We start from the raw sequence: 13,838 nt of genomic DNA, 5'->3' as shown, positions 1-13,838 counted from the left end.
TGGTTTAATTACATTTTATTATACTGGCTTTAAAACAAATGATAATTAAAACATCTGTTGTCTTAAATTGGACAGATCATGAATGACCAAGCTGTAATTAAACAGCAAGTCCCTTTATGAAAAAAGAAATACAACATTCCTTATAAGTGACAGTACTGGCACTAGGATGTAAAGCTACCATTAGTAGATAACATGGCACAGACCAATGCAGTGTTTTTATTGTTGCTGATGGATAAGGGAGACGGAAAACTGCTGTAAAGTTTTCCAAAATGACCCATCACTTTTGAAACTGTTCTTCAAGAATCATCATTAGTCTTGGATGCAAAGCACCTGCCAACCGAACACCTAGTATCAGCCTTGTAATAAAGTCTGTCAGACTCATCACCTTGGCCACCATAACTGAAAGTGTATGGGGTGTCAGCATTTTCATTACCCCTGGCACATCCGAGCCGTGAGGGCCAAGGGAGGAGCCCACCGAGAACTAAACCGTGAAACTCTGTTCTCATAACACATCTGAATCTGGCTCGGAGCCCAGCGGGGCCAAGGGTGGGGTTCATGATTATTACGCTGTGTCAGTCAGTACACTCGAGAAAGTCGCTGCATTTCAGTTCTATTCAGTAATATATGAAGAACGAAAACGAAGACAAACACAACCGTAACCTCTGGATCCGCCATTCTCAACTTGAACACACAGCGGCTGTTAATACAGCATGCTTTAACACAATGCTTGATCAGTACATGCCCCATGCCGTTTTATGACCTACTTATACAAATGTACGTTTTACCACAGCTGCTATGCAACGGTCATTTATTTATTTTTAATTGAACATTCTCTAAGCTGCTTTCATCAACAGCCCTACAAATGTGTGCGTGTAGGTTGCTTTCTCATTCAACTCACTTCATTTTAAAACAGCATGCTCTTTTTCAATACAAATGTTTACTGAAAGCGTGTGTCAGCTTGCACAGCAGGCTGTAATAAACATTAGGGCTTCACATCCAGAGGGATTTCTCAGGGAAAGCTGTTCTGGAGTTACAGTATTTTGCAGAAAGGCATGCCCTGGTTAAATACACATCAACAGGTTAACACAGCTATTAAGACAAATATAAAGGGTAACTTATATTCTAACTATTAGAGAGTCAATAGTCAATAAAGCAAGACCTTTAATTAAATATCTTTAATCTTTACTCTATTTCCCTTGACTTGGGGGAATGCAGATAAAATGCCATCTCCTATCTGCAGCCCTGACATTCAGAAAGGGTAATACAGACAGCCAGGGGTCACTGGGCTAGCTAGCGGGGCGAGGGGAGTTGTGCCAGCCTGGGTTTGGTCGCCCACAACCCCTCCATTCCCTCAGTGCCTGGCAGCAGTGTTTTCTGATGCCATCCGATTCATCCGCCCACCAAGTCATAGTGCTGACAAAAGACATTTAGAATAGCTCATTCACATGTCCAAGGGGGCGACTATATAAAACAATATAGCCTTAAAAAGTTATAGTACTGGGATTTAAACTGGCTTTTATAAATGAAAAAAGAGCACGTAGCCTTAAATAAGCTGCTTAAATAAGTTAACATTTTAAAACAAGTGTTAGTATGTAAAGCTGTAAAGCACAGGGTTATCATTCTAGATGATTTCTGATATTGAAACACTAGATTGGCTGTTGCCCCCTCATCCATAACTATAAAACCCTTAACAGTGATACATTTAGAAACTGTAAAATAAACTAGATGCAGTCTACAACTGGAAGTGCAATCAAACCTGTGGTTTGCCAGTACAGTGGGGTTTGCATTTCTAGTGGGTTTGTACAGTTCCAGGTGGCTTTTTTTTGTGCAGAAATGCATGGATAATAATAATTTGCATGGAATAACAGCTGCAATGTTAGACATTGGGTGTCAGTTCAGTGTAAATGAAGGCCTTTCAATTATCTTTTCATACAGCAAAGTGTCCAAAGGTAACGCAGTGGGAACTAATTAGCCACTAAGAAATAGTATCAGAATTGAACTGGCGAGGCTGCAAGCTATTATTTTGGAATATTTCATTTTTTATTTGAAAATACCAGTGCAAAGCTGCCACCTAGTGTAGGAGTATGGATTTGTTTTTATTAAATATACACTAAACCCAGATTTGTACTCAAGTCCCCAATAACACTCAGGTAATTATGCATTACAAATAAAAAAATATATCAAATACAACAAAAATGAATCCATAACCCGAGTGACTGGTAATCCCCTCTTCATTAGGAATAACTGCTCTGATATCACCCCTATTCTCATTGCTCAACTACTACAGAATAAATGGACACAGCACATAAATAGAGTACACACCTTGTTCTTATTGTTGGCCAGGTTGATTCTGAGAACGCCCATTCCATGCAGAACAAACTTCATGGAGGTCAGCAGATTATCCAGGACTGCTGGCTGGAGAGAAAACACATTTCACCTAAAGTTAAAAAACAAACAGACCAACTGCATCCTGAAAGAGGCAGGCGACATTCTGTAAAGAACACAAAACCCTTCAGTGCAAGTCAAACGCCTGCAAACCCTTTCAATATCACTTCCAAACGGAATGCGGAAAATGAACTGCAATACCGTATAGCAACTTACTCTCATGTATACCTTCTTATCTTCTACCTTTATGAAGAGGGATGATAACCTGTTGTATGACTTATAAATGGCAGTGTAAACCAGAGCGTGACGCTAACCAAACTGATATTATCAGGCGCAAATTACAGTTCTCTGATTTGTCTATTGAAATAGGTTTCATTTTGAAACCTCGTGAAGTTCCATTCATAGTTATCGGCCGATCCTTTGACATTTCTGTGACCTGAAGCACTCACAGCATTGTCTCACAGTATTGGTTTAGATCAAATGTACTGGATGGTTGTTACTAGTGAGGGAGGGCGGGGCTATTGAGTGTATCTAGACAGAGACATGTTCCTTGTTAGCAGGACGGTCAAGGGCCCCATTGACAAAACTTGAACCTAGTTGCTATCTTTAACTCTGTAGTTGTGTAAACAGGTCTAGGAAATAGAACTTCCCTCAAAACTGGAGACCACTCTAGTAGTATAGGAAGGTTTACCATACACAGCAGACCAGCAAACTATTGAATATACTAATATATTAACGTCAGTTTTTTTTTTTTTTTTTTTTAAATCCTTGGCCTGTCTTTCTGTAAAGTTACTTCATGCTGAAAGAATGATCAGCCATTACATATTTTTGTAGGTTCACCTGCAGTTCCAAGTCTGATTACGCAGTCGCTACCTTTCTTGAACTCTATTGTTTCACTTTAATACCTAGAGATTTGTTTGTTTGTTGTTCAAATTGGTCTGTGTCGTTTCCATAACAGTTTGTTTCCATGGTAGCGTTGAATTGATCTCCAGGAGCTGTTGCGACAGGAGAAGACGAGACAGACACTGCCTGTCGCTGCTCGCCCCTGAGCCAGCGCAAAGCACCTGGACTTAACGCTACAGAGTCAGCTGGTCTCCGTTCATAAATACGGCTGCTGACGCCACTTGTGGTTTCAAGTTTATGAAATCAGCTCAATGCTTCTTCTATTGTAAGAATGCCGGCTCAGTCAGTGAGCCATGGCCTTGCGATGCGGAGCAAACACAAGTCACAGACAATGCTGCTTCTTTCATCACATCCCTCGCTTCTTATGCATGACGGCAGTGTTCTCTCTGCTTGCTGATCAGCAGCAATACAATAATCACGAATACACCAGCCATTTATAAAATATAAAACAGAACATAGTATCCTGGACTGGAAGAGACACTGCACTCAAGTTTTGTAAACTGTCCAAAGAAGTTGTTTTGACTTAAATTAATTAAGACCGGACTATAATTGCTGTATCTATATTTTTTGTCAGCTTTGAGAGTAACAGGGTCAAAGGATCCAGTAAGGTCTTACAGATGGTGCTCTTCTTGAATGTATACCATTTCATCAGCAACAAGTTTTATGAGTTTTATTTTAAGTGGGTTGGAATGAGCTTTTCTGGAGTGAATTGGTGCTCAGATTCAGTCCAGTCTCAGTTACTGTAGACATAGTAGAGAGAGCCTGGTTCTCAGCCCCTCAGCAGCTCAGGAATGATAAGTGTTTAGCAAAGGTTCAAGTTCAGGTTCTCAGCCAAGAGCCCCCCCCCCCAAGTGCTTCAATCCCTTCAGGTTTTTAATTCCACCTGAACACAATAGCCAGCTTGTGTGCGCTGTGGGATCCTTTTCCAGCTAAGTTCAGAAGTGCAGCGCATATTAATACCATCATAATAGAGGAGTTAACGAAAAGGAGTGTGCTTGCAGCTATAATCAGTTACATTTCCAGCCCTTTCTTTTAGAACACATCCTGTCACAAGCAGCTCATGTGTAAAATATCTTTACCATTCAAAATGTAACCAAGTGACCTAAATTCTTCATTATATACGCTTACAACACATAGGGGATATTTTCAGAAATATTGCAACATTCCTAGTTTTTCCCCCCACGTGTATCGAATCCTATGTAAGCCAACTTGTTAATTTTGTTCATTTTATGGTACATTTTTTCTACTTTACTTTAACAAGGAAACCATACTGTGCTATTTCAGATTGAATGACAGAACTCAAGAAGAGAAGCACAGAACAGCGTACACAGATAGACCAGGACTTGCTGTTTTTATAACGCTGTGCACTCCAGGCAGCTGAGAGCTGCTCCTCTGTTTATAAAAGACATAGCAAGAGATGTATCTTTTTCTCCATGCTTCCCAAACCACCAATCTGGAACAAAATTCACCACGATAATAACCTCTGTATGAAAACTGCAAATCCTACAGGACAAAGAGAACAAGTCCGATCAGGACAGCTGGAGGCCCCTTGTTCTTATTCTGTTGGCTGTGTTTTTCGAGTCGGGGAGCGGATGGGAGACGTTCCACTCTCTGAACACAATCCTACCTGATTTCACCTCCTGACTGCTGGCACACAGGCAAAGGGTTCTGAATGCAGGAGCTGCTTTTCTAGTTAGAAATTAACAAGCAGACAAATAAATGGGGATCTTGTTAAAGCAGGAGAAAGCAATTGCTTTCCTGATAATACAATCCCCTTGGCAATGAACCCCTGAAGTGGGATTAAATAAGTAACCGTTTAATGCTGCAGCTACTTTGTGAAGTTGATGTTCTTTGTACATTCCTTGAAAAGGTTCTGTGGATTTAGTATAACTTTTAACAAGGAACAACCAGGGGGAACTGGCCATACTGGTGTTGTTGGGAAATGGATGAACTTGGATCTCAGATTAAAGTAAAACTACCTTGTATCGCTGTTAACAAGTCCGCTTCTTAAAAACTACAATGCCCAGATAGCTAAATCATGATTATCTTAGCTTAAAAGTTCCATAAGATGAAATGCAAGATTTTGATTTTGTAGTTTTAGAAATGTAACCTCCCTCAGTCACTCCTTCGCACGGAAAATCCTTTATTGAAACAAGGCTTAAAAAATAATAATAATAATAATAATAAATAATAATAATAATAATAATAATAATAATAATAATAATAATAATAATAATAAATAAACTTTGCAACAATCACCTTGCAAATGGATCAGTGACACACAGGACAATAAGAAGTGAAAAAACAGGCAATGATGTTTTCTGAAAAATCTCTAGAACGGGTATGCTGTAAAACCTGTCCTCATGTTCTGTTAAATATTCACTTGTTTCACCTTGCAAGACGCTAAGCATTTCTGTACACCTGCACTTTCATAATGCAACCGAGGACATGCGAGACAAGCTGCTTCACACGGTCCAGCACACCATCACAAATGGGTCCTCAGAAAAGTGACCCTATTTGTTAGAACTACAAATGCAACCAGATATTCAAGTTCACCAGTGGTGCCAACCATCTGCATGTGCTTTAATTATATTATCACACCTGAACAGGCAGACAGCTTCCATCTTTGTCTGCAAATTGTTGTTTGTAGCCTAGAATTGGCACGAGCGCTATCCTCTCCCAAGGACGTCGCCGAAGAATTTATTTACAAGGAAAAACAGTGCCAAAACATACACTGTACTGCTGTGTAGAATAACTCCATATGCAGAGACATGTGTCCATGGATCATGGAAGCTGATTTTTAAGTACTGTATTAGCCAGCTCGCCTGTTTTAATGGTTTTGACAACAGCGATGGTCAAGACTGATACCCTGCACCTCTGGAATGAATCAGTCCTTAAAACCCCCGGTGATGGGGTCACATCTGTGATTCCTACCAACACTTAAACAACTGACTGGTTGTGCTGTAGGTACTGTAAGTAACCAATAAAACAAACAATCTCTGATGTACTGTAAATGATCTAGAACTGTAAAAGGTACACTCACAATTCTAAGGTAAACTACTTAGCTTCTTGTAGTTTTACAAGTTGCCTCTGTTTGAACTGAAAACAAGGGCAGGGAGTAGCTGAGGGCCTGAAACACTCAACCCCTCTTTACTCAACAATGAGACACATTCCAGTGGGAATCCACAGGGAGTGCGGAGAGACCTTTGGACTCGCTGTACACAACTGGAATCCGTGCCTTTTTCCAAAAATAATTAACTTTGTATGAATTCTAACCATTCAGGCATGTTAAGAGTTGCAGTCCAAGCGGAAAAGTCCAGAACAAATACTGCAAACTGGAGGGTTCAATGCTGCACCTGCAATAACTTCTGTTAACCTGTTCAATGACATCACAGCCCTGAGGCCCACAGATACAGTATATAGTATTAGGATCTGTGTGGTCCAGTGGTTAAAGAAAAGGGCTTGTAACCAGGAGGTTCCCGGTTCAAATCCCACCTCAGCCACTGACTCATTGTGTGACCCTGAGCAAGTCACTTAACCTCCTTGTGCTCAGTCTTTCGGGTGAGACGTAATTGTAAGTGACTCTGCAGCTGATGCATAGTTCACACACCCCAGTCTCTGTAAGTCGCCTTGGATAAAGGCGTCTGCTAAATAAATAATAATAATAATATAGCAAATGTGGAGCAAATCTGTTTTTGACTTGCATGTTTAACTATCTTTTTATCTGAAGTTGAAAACTGTACTAAACTTTAGTTAGGGTTAAGGCGCCTGTTTTTCCATTCAGACATTTCCTGATTTGAGGAATGTAAAGGTTCTTTTTAAAACAATATTTTCAGAAAGTCATTGTTGATCTTTAAATGATTAAATACTCAGAAAGGATGTTGCTTTCACATCATGGTGCAACCTCCAACAGTCAGCTCTGCTCCAGCAAGAGCTGTGCACAGTGGATAATCACACCCTGATCATCTGTGACTGGCTATATGCTTAAGGCTTCCAGGGAACACGAAACTCAAAATGACAAACTAAAGTATTTTAAGGAGAGGACAGGTTAGCTTGTTGCTTACTTACCAAATACCATTTAGTGTAGAAGTTACGAGGAATGTGTGCTGAAATAAACCCACCCCTGTCAACGTGAGCACAGGTCCCTTTAAATCACTGTACATTCCTGTGCTATAAGGTGCGCGCAGGTAAGAACAGGTGGCTCAGCAATGGTGTGATTTATATCCACAGGTGTGTAATTTGTGATTTACAAGCTCTAGTCTGCGTGACCTACTGAACTCAAGCTGTTTCATTACTGTCTGTATGCCAGTATCCAGTCACCATAGTGAGCAGTTTTATAGACAGATTTGTTGCACTCTATTAATAGCAATACCCTAATAAAACCTGGCCCCATTTCCAAGTTTAACACTTCACCATAAGAAACCTGCAAATCAAGTTGTGTGTGTGTATCGTGCCCCTCCAACACATCACATTATCGCCATTCCTCAGCATACGAAACTGAGCCCAGTTTCTCACTGCAGCCAACATCCCCAGCATTCACACACCAGTCATAATGCAAAACTAAGCACAGCAGAACCCTCAGATCAGTCTCCCAGACTTGCTCTAGCGCTGTACACCCAGCGTGGCTGCCTGGTTCCTGATGCTTAAGAGAACAGAGGGATTCAAACATTCCATCGTTATCCTGGCCTGGTGTTGAGAAGTTGTTAAGTGTCGTTAGGGATCATCAGTTAGGTGATTGTCTGCTAAACTGAGGACAATGACTGCAGCCACGTGCTAATCAGTGTCATGCACGCATTTAATCAAACACCTGGAAAGGGCTTCTCCAAACGCATAAGTGCTCTGGCTAGGCTGTGTAGTGAGCTTTAAAGACTTTGCTTTGTGTATTTATAATGATACACACATCGTCTGGAGATTACCTCCACAGCCAAGCTGCTTTATCCATGTACACATGACTTCAATTATGCAAACAGAGGCTAGCTATCTCCCTAAGAAGATGTACAGAGCCTTACTGAGCTTGTTAAACCGTATTGAAGGGCAGGGTTTGAGAAGATATAGATTATATATATATATATATATATATATATATATATATATATATATATATATATATATATAGATAGATAGATAGATAGATAGATAGATAGATAGATAGATAGATATAAATGGAACACACAATAGCTATTTAAAGAAAAATAAACTGTTTTTGCTGTGCATCCTTTAGCCTGTCCTAAAATACCCTAAAACTTAAGGATACATTATCTTAATATTCTTTATTTCAATGTATTTACTTATTTAAATAAAAAAAGATATCAAAGCCCCTTCTCTGGATACCATTTCTACCAGATAAAAGGGGTATGTCTGTCTTAAGGGTTCAGCTTGGCAACTGGAACTGGAGAGAGGAAAGTGCTGAAAGGTCTCTCTGACAAACTGTGCATCTCAGATTGAGCTGCTCTGCTCCCCGAACACCATACCTTGAAGCTGATGAGTTCTTGGTGGGTGAATCCCTGGCTGTGAATGATTTTCATCTGCTTGACCAATGTGCTCTTCCCACTCTCAGCAGCACCTGCACACAACAGAGATTACATAAAGAGGGGAACACAAACACGTCTCTGACATGCTAGTCTGAATGGCATGTTTCAAATGCCAATAAAAGGTGAAACGATTTCAAAATATGTAAACATGTTAACATATTTCAGCTTCAAGACTGAGAAAAAAAAAAAGTCAGGCTTAATGCACAGGTAGACTGTATTTGAGAAATAAAAAATACATAACTTAAACTCCAGCTGTATTTGTTCAGCCCCAGGAAACCAATACACTTTCTTTAGAAACATTGTATCGGTTGGCAGGAAGTCAATGACTGGACCGTGTACCACAATTCAATTTCAACAAATATCCTGCTGTATGCAGTATAATTAACAATTCAAAAGTTTCCAGTCATGTGGAGCCATCTTAGTGTAACCCATTCAGTTTCAGATCCACCTCAAACGCCTCAAGCAGAGGTAACTCCTCGTTGTTTTACATCTCACTGGCACAATTCCAGGTGTAGTTGTTTAAATCTTAAGGGACAGGTATTCAAACCACAACAATATAGCTTCATCTGCAAGTGCAGGCATGCTAATATGAAGGAAGAAGAAAATAAATTGTGCTGTTGTATTTGAACTCACCCAGCATTAGGATTTTAACCACATTGAGCTCCTGTTTCACGTATTCATACAACTCTCGGTCTATTTTCTCACTGTGAATCTTCGCTTTCTTTTCTTCTTCTGTCATTTCAGAACCTAGGCATAATCCCATTTTTATGTGCATTGCTTCCCAAGTCCAGGCAGACCTAAAGAAAACGATGCCTCATCACATCTTCCAAAAAACACCTTTCTTGTTTTTGTTGGTACGGTTCATTTTTCTTTCTAGAATTCCTTTTTCAGTTTTTTTTTTTTTTTTTTTTTGGATATAACTACAGAAGCCTGCGTATATATCCTGCTTTAAACGGCAATTGTATTAAAAATTATCTCACGCTTCCAAAATTGCATTCGATTAAAAACTTGCAATTCGCTCTTACTTGTCGCTAACTTGAATTTTTTAGGCACATTTTTTTTTTAATACTGATTCATCCAATCAAGTTGTTTTCTTTTTTTTTTCCCCGAACATTGTGGTTAGGTGTATTCCGTTGTTTGCGAGTTCATAATACTACTATCCAGATCATAGTTACTGATACCAAAGCAAAGCAGTTTTGCCTCTCGCAAACTTTTCAAATTTTCTTAAAGTGCCCCTGTACTACTAATAACTACGAACTGTCGGCTCTGAGTTTCAGGTTACGGGGAAGTGACGCAGCGTTGTGAAAACTGACACCTCAACGATAGAAATTGAAAATAGTTTTGTTTTAAGGAATTGTAATAAGGCAGTTGGAATCGTTATAAATAAAATGAAAACGATAGTAAAGTACTACTTCTTGATTATTATCCTACTAGTACTATTAAGGTTTGTTTTTTTCAACTTATTTTTACGTTTAAAATGACAAGTTTTTTTTTTTTTTTGCTGTTTTGAAGGCAAAGGGTGGTCACACCAAATATGGATTTGATTTAGATTTTTCTTCTGTTCACTCACTTTGCATTTAGTTAATTGATAAATATAATCTATTAACATGTCTATTTTTGAAAGCATTCTTACTTTACAGCATTTTTTCACAACTGCCTAAAACTTTTGCACAGTACTGTATATATATATATATATATATATATATATATATATATATATATTCATTCTAGACACATTCACTTTTTGACGTTTCCTTTTCATTATCTTGGCAGCTCACATATGGCTCTGTTTTAATTTGAAGAGCAGCACACAGTGATCACCTCAATTGAATACACTCCCACCGCCTCCCTGGCTGTTATGCCCCATCCACTAACCACGTTTAAGTGAACATCAGCGAGTCTGTCTGAGTCCAGGGTGTTTCCACTTACGCTGAGGTGCACCCCAGCGTGTCCCAACCCAGTCTGAGAACACAAAAGGCTAAGCCTGTGAAAGAATGCGGTTAACAGATACCACATCTGTGGGCACTGCAGATACAGGTATGTCACAGAGATCTTAATTTGAGTACTTGTGTGTGGCTCAAACTTTGGTATGGTGTCTCAAACTATATTGAGCATAGATGGCAACTTAGTTTTGTTAACTTTTATTAGCATTGCAAAACCTCAAATACAAAACATTTTCTATAACAACTGAAATCTAGCTTTGGTCATAAAATGTCTAAGGGGTAGATTTGATCAATTTGTCTGCCTGGTATAAACTACAACTAGCTTTTTATTGAGCAATTTACACAACCAGAGAATCCTGGGGTTTGTATTAATATAATACCAGGAATGTGGTTGATTTTCTTCTCAATTCCCTAAAAAAAAATCTAGCTGTCTTATCCAGCTGGGATATAGATTGTTTGAATCAAACACGAACAGCTCATTACACCCACCTCAATAAGCACTAGTCTTGGACTACTTTACCTAACATTAGGGAGCCCAAGATTAGCCCCAATATGGGTCTGTGAAAGCAATCTTAAGTGTTGCTGTAGCTTTAGCTTTAACATTTACACTACAGTTACAACAAAACCACCAATATAGGCATGCTGGATCGCATTGCAATTGAGGTCAACTGTTAATTAATTTGGTGTGTGGGTGAAACTAAAATCAATACAAGTAACCTTGACTGCCTCCAGCTTTTTAGCATTGAAATTACACATTCCTCTTCTTCCATGTTTACCAGAACAACAAAACACTATATATATATATATATATATATATATATATATATATATATATAATAAATGATGATCTATAGCTCTTGAACACCAGCATCATAACCAGAGCTGACAGTATGCCGAGGTCACACTTAGGTTTCAAGCTATAGCTGGCAGTGTTTATATGACTATAACCACCCATTTCACTTTCTCGAAACTTAACAATAAAATAGAAGCATTTCTTCAGCCTTGATGTTAAACTACAGGCAGCAGTCTTTTTTAGGGCTGGTAATAGGACACCTACTGGTTCTAATCACTCTGTTTTAATGTGTAATGTTTTGTGATCTTTTTGTTCATATACCGGTATTTTAAATACAAATATAACATTAAAAGTTGATGATGCTTCTAGAACCTAATACCACAATTCCGTTTTTTCAGGCCTCTTTCTGGTAAATAGAATGCTTCCACATGAAGAAAAGCTTCCTATTGTGCTTGAAAAGAATGAGCCCAGCTAATGAACTGCCCTTTACCAGTTCTCAGTGTGAGCGCTTTAGGAATGAAAGCGATTCCATACTAAATCACTGGGATCTGAGACGCATTTAATGAAAAGGGGAAAACGAGAATAAAAGCTCCATGATGGGTTATGTAAATAGTGACCTTAAAGGGTCTGGAATTACATACAACAAACTGGTAGCGGTATTGCAGGGTTTGAAGACGAGGAAACAGTTTAGCAAAAAACTCTTTTGGTTTTGGAAAACAGCTTTTTACAAAACTGAAGAAATATATAAATGTTAGTCAGTTCTATGTTCAAATGACTCAGCAGTGATTACAAACATGCTGTGAAGCTACCAAGCAAAAAAAAAAAAAAAAAAAAAATAGGTTCAAAATAAAAAAAGCAAAAGCAAATCAGACAAGAGGGATGGGATTGCGATGTTTTTCAGTTCATCTTTGCTTTCTCTCAGCATGATGCTGTAACCGGAACATCACATTTTTTGTTAAAGATTTTCAATCCTATGCTGTAAGTGGAGAGTTAAAAAATAACCCTAGTGCAAAAAACTGCGCTGTATTTAAATTCACCACTGCTGTAATCAATTGAATAATTACAGTAATTTGGGGTATGGTTATGTTCTAATTTGATGCACCCATCAGCTGCTTTTCATAATGCACTGGAAAGTTCCTCTGGAAGAATCAGATTTGATAACTACATTATTACTTTCACTCCAGCAATTGACACTGTCATTGCAAAGAACCGCAGGATCTCTAGCAAACAAATAAATAATGCAGACAGACAGGCCAGTTCACACACAATATTAATTTATTAAGGTTTCAACAACAAAGATTACTGTATATAACTGGAATTACACATGATGAATAATTAAAAGACAAGATAAGTTCTGTCAGCTTTATGTACAAAGGGTAAACGGGTATGCATTCAGATTGTAGATACGCACTCAAAGGGGGGAAAAAACAGTATGGATCAGCTGTGAGTTTTTTTAATGCCAGAAATTAACTTTATGCAAATTCCTAAAAGTAAAAGCACTGCTTTATAATGCTGCTTGGAAATGTCAGGCAGCCCCACTGCTGTATGTAGAAAAATAGAGATTACATTTGTTAATGGAAACAGTGGGCTACAATTGAATATGCTGACTTTGTTACATTATATATTTTGTTTGCTTTGGCAACACAACAGAAATCCAGGTCAAATGGAGTGCCTTTGATCGAAGTTGTTTAAATACATTGGAAGTCACTTGCAGATGTGTAAACCAGATTTGTACTTCTTTTTCACTTTGAAACTTCCAATTTCAAGCATTTCCCCCAATCATGTTTTTTTATTTATTTATTTATTTTATGTTAAATAAATAAAACAACAGTCTTCAATCAGTGGTTTTGGTCAGTGCTTTAGGAATAATTTCTACCCCCTGAATCTGCAAAATATCTCACGATATGAGCAAGGAGACTTTCTGGAAAAGAAATATCCCAAGTATATGTTTATTAAGAACGTATATCATGGTAAAATAAATAGGATACAAAATGTACACATTCAGGAAGTATACAGTCTACCCTTACATCATTAACTTTTTTGACAAATCATTTAGGACTTTAAAAGACAAACATACATTAAAAAAAGTAACAAACCAAGTCAGGTGGACATTTCAACTACTGTCCCTCAGTGCTTTCAAGGCATTAGTCAATACATATCTGCTTAACTTTTCCTAAAGTAGACCTTGCGTTTTGCTAAGACTTTGTGAACAAAGATGTTTCATCTCCAAAACGTTGCAACTGAGACACTTTCATTCCCTTAACAAAATAAAAGAATCAAACA

General features: G+C 38.4%; 1 protein-coding gene across 1 annotated transcript in view; it reads right to left on the bottom strand.

The window, feature by feature from the left end:
- LOC117422967 (guanine nucleotide-binding protein G(o) subunit alpha-like) overlaps nucleotides 1-10,160 on the bottom strand; it is a 37,284-nt gene extending 27,124 nt beyond the window's left edge. Inside the window, exons 1-3 of the mRNA XM_034038231.3 lie at nucleotides 9,453-10,160; nucleotides 8,760-8,851; nucleotides 2,323-2,415 (exon numbers count right to left, since the gene is read on the bottom strand). Coding sequence (XP_033894122.2) covers nucleotides 2,323-2,415; nucleotides 8,760-8,851; nucleotides 9,453-9,594 — 327 coding nt within the window. The 5' untranslated portion in view covers nucleotides 9,595-10,160. The remainder of the gene's footprint in view (nucleotides 1-2,322; nucleotides 2,416-8,759; nucleotides 8,852-9,452) is intronic.
- Nucleotides 10,161-13,838: the final 3,678 nt, after the last annotated feature.

This window comes from Acipenser ruthenus, chromosome 17 (assembly GCF_902713425.1).
Source record: "Acipenser ruthenus chromosome 17, fAciRut3.2 maternal haplotype, whole genome shotgun sequence".
Lineage (NCBI taxonomy): Eukaryota > Metazoa > Chordata > Actinopteri > Acipenseriformes > Acipenseridae > Acipenser > Acipenser ruthenus.
The sequence above is the reverse complement of the archived record's forward strand: the minus strand, read 5'-3'. Positions and strand labels throughout refer to the sequence as shown.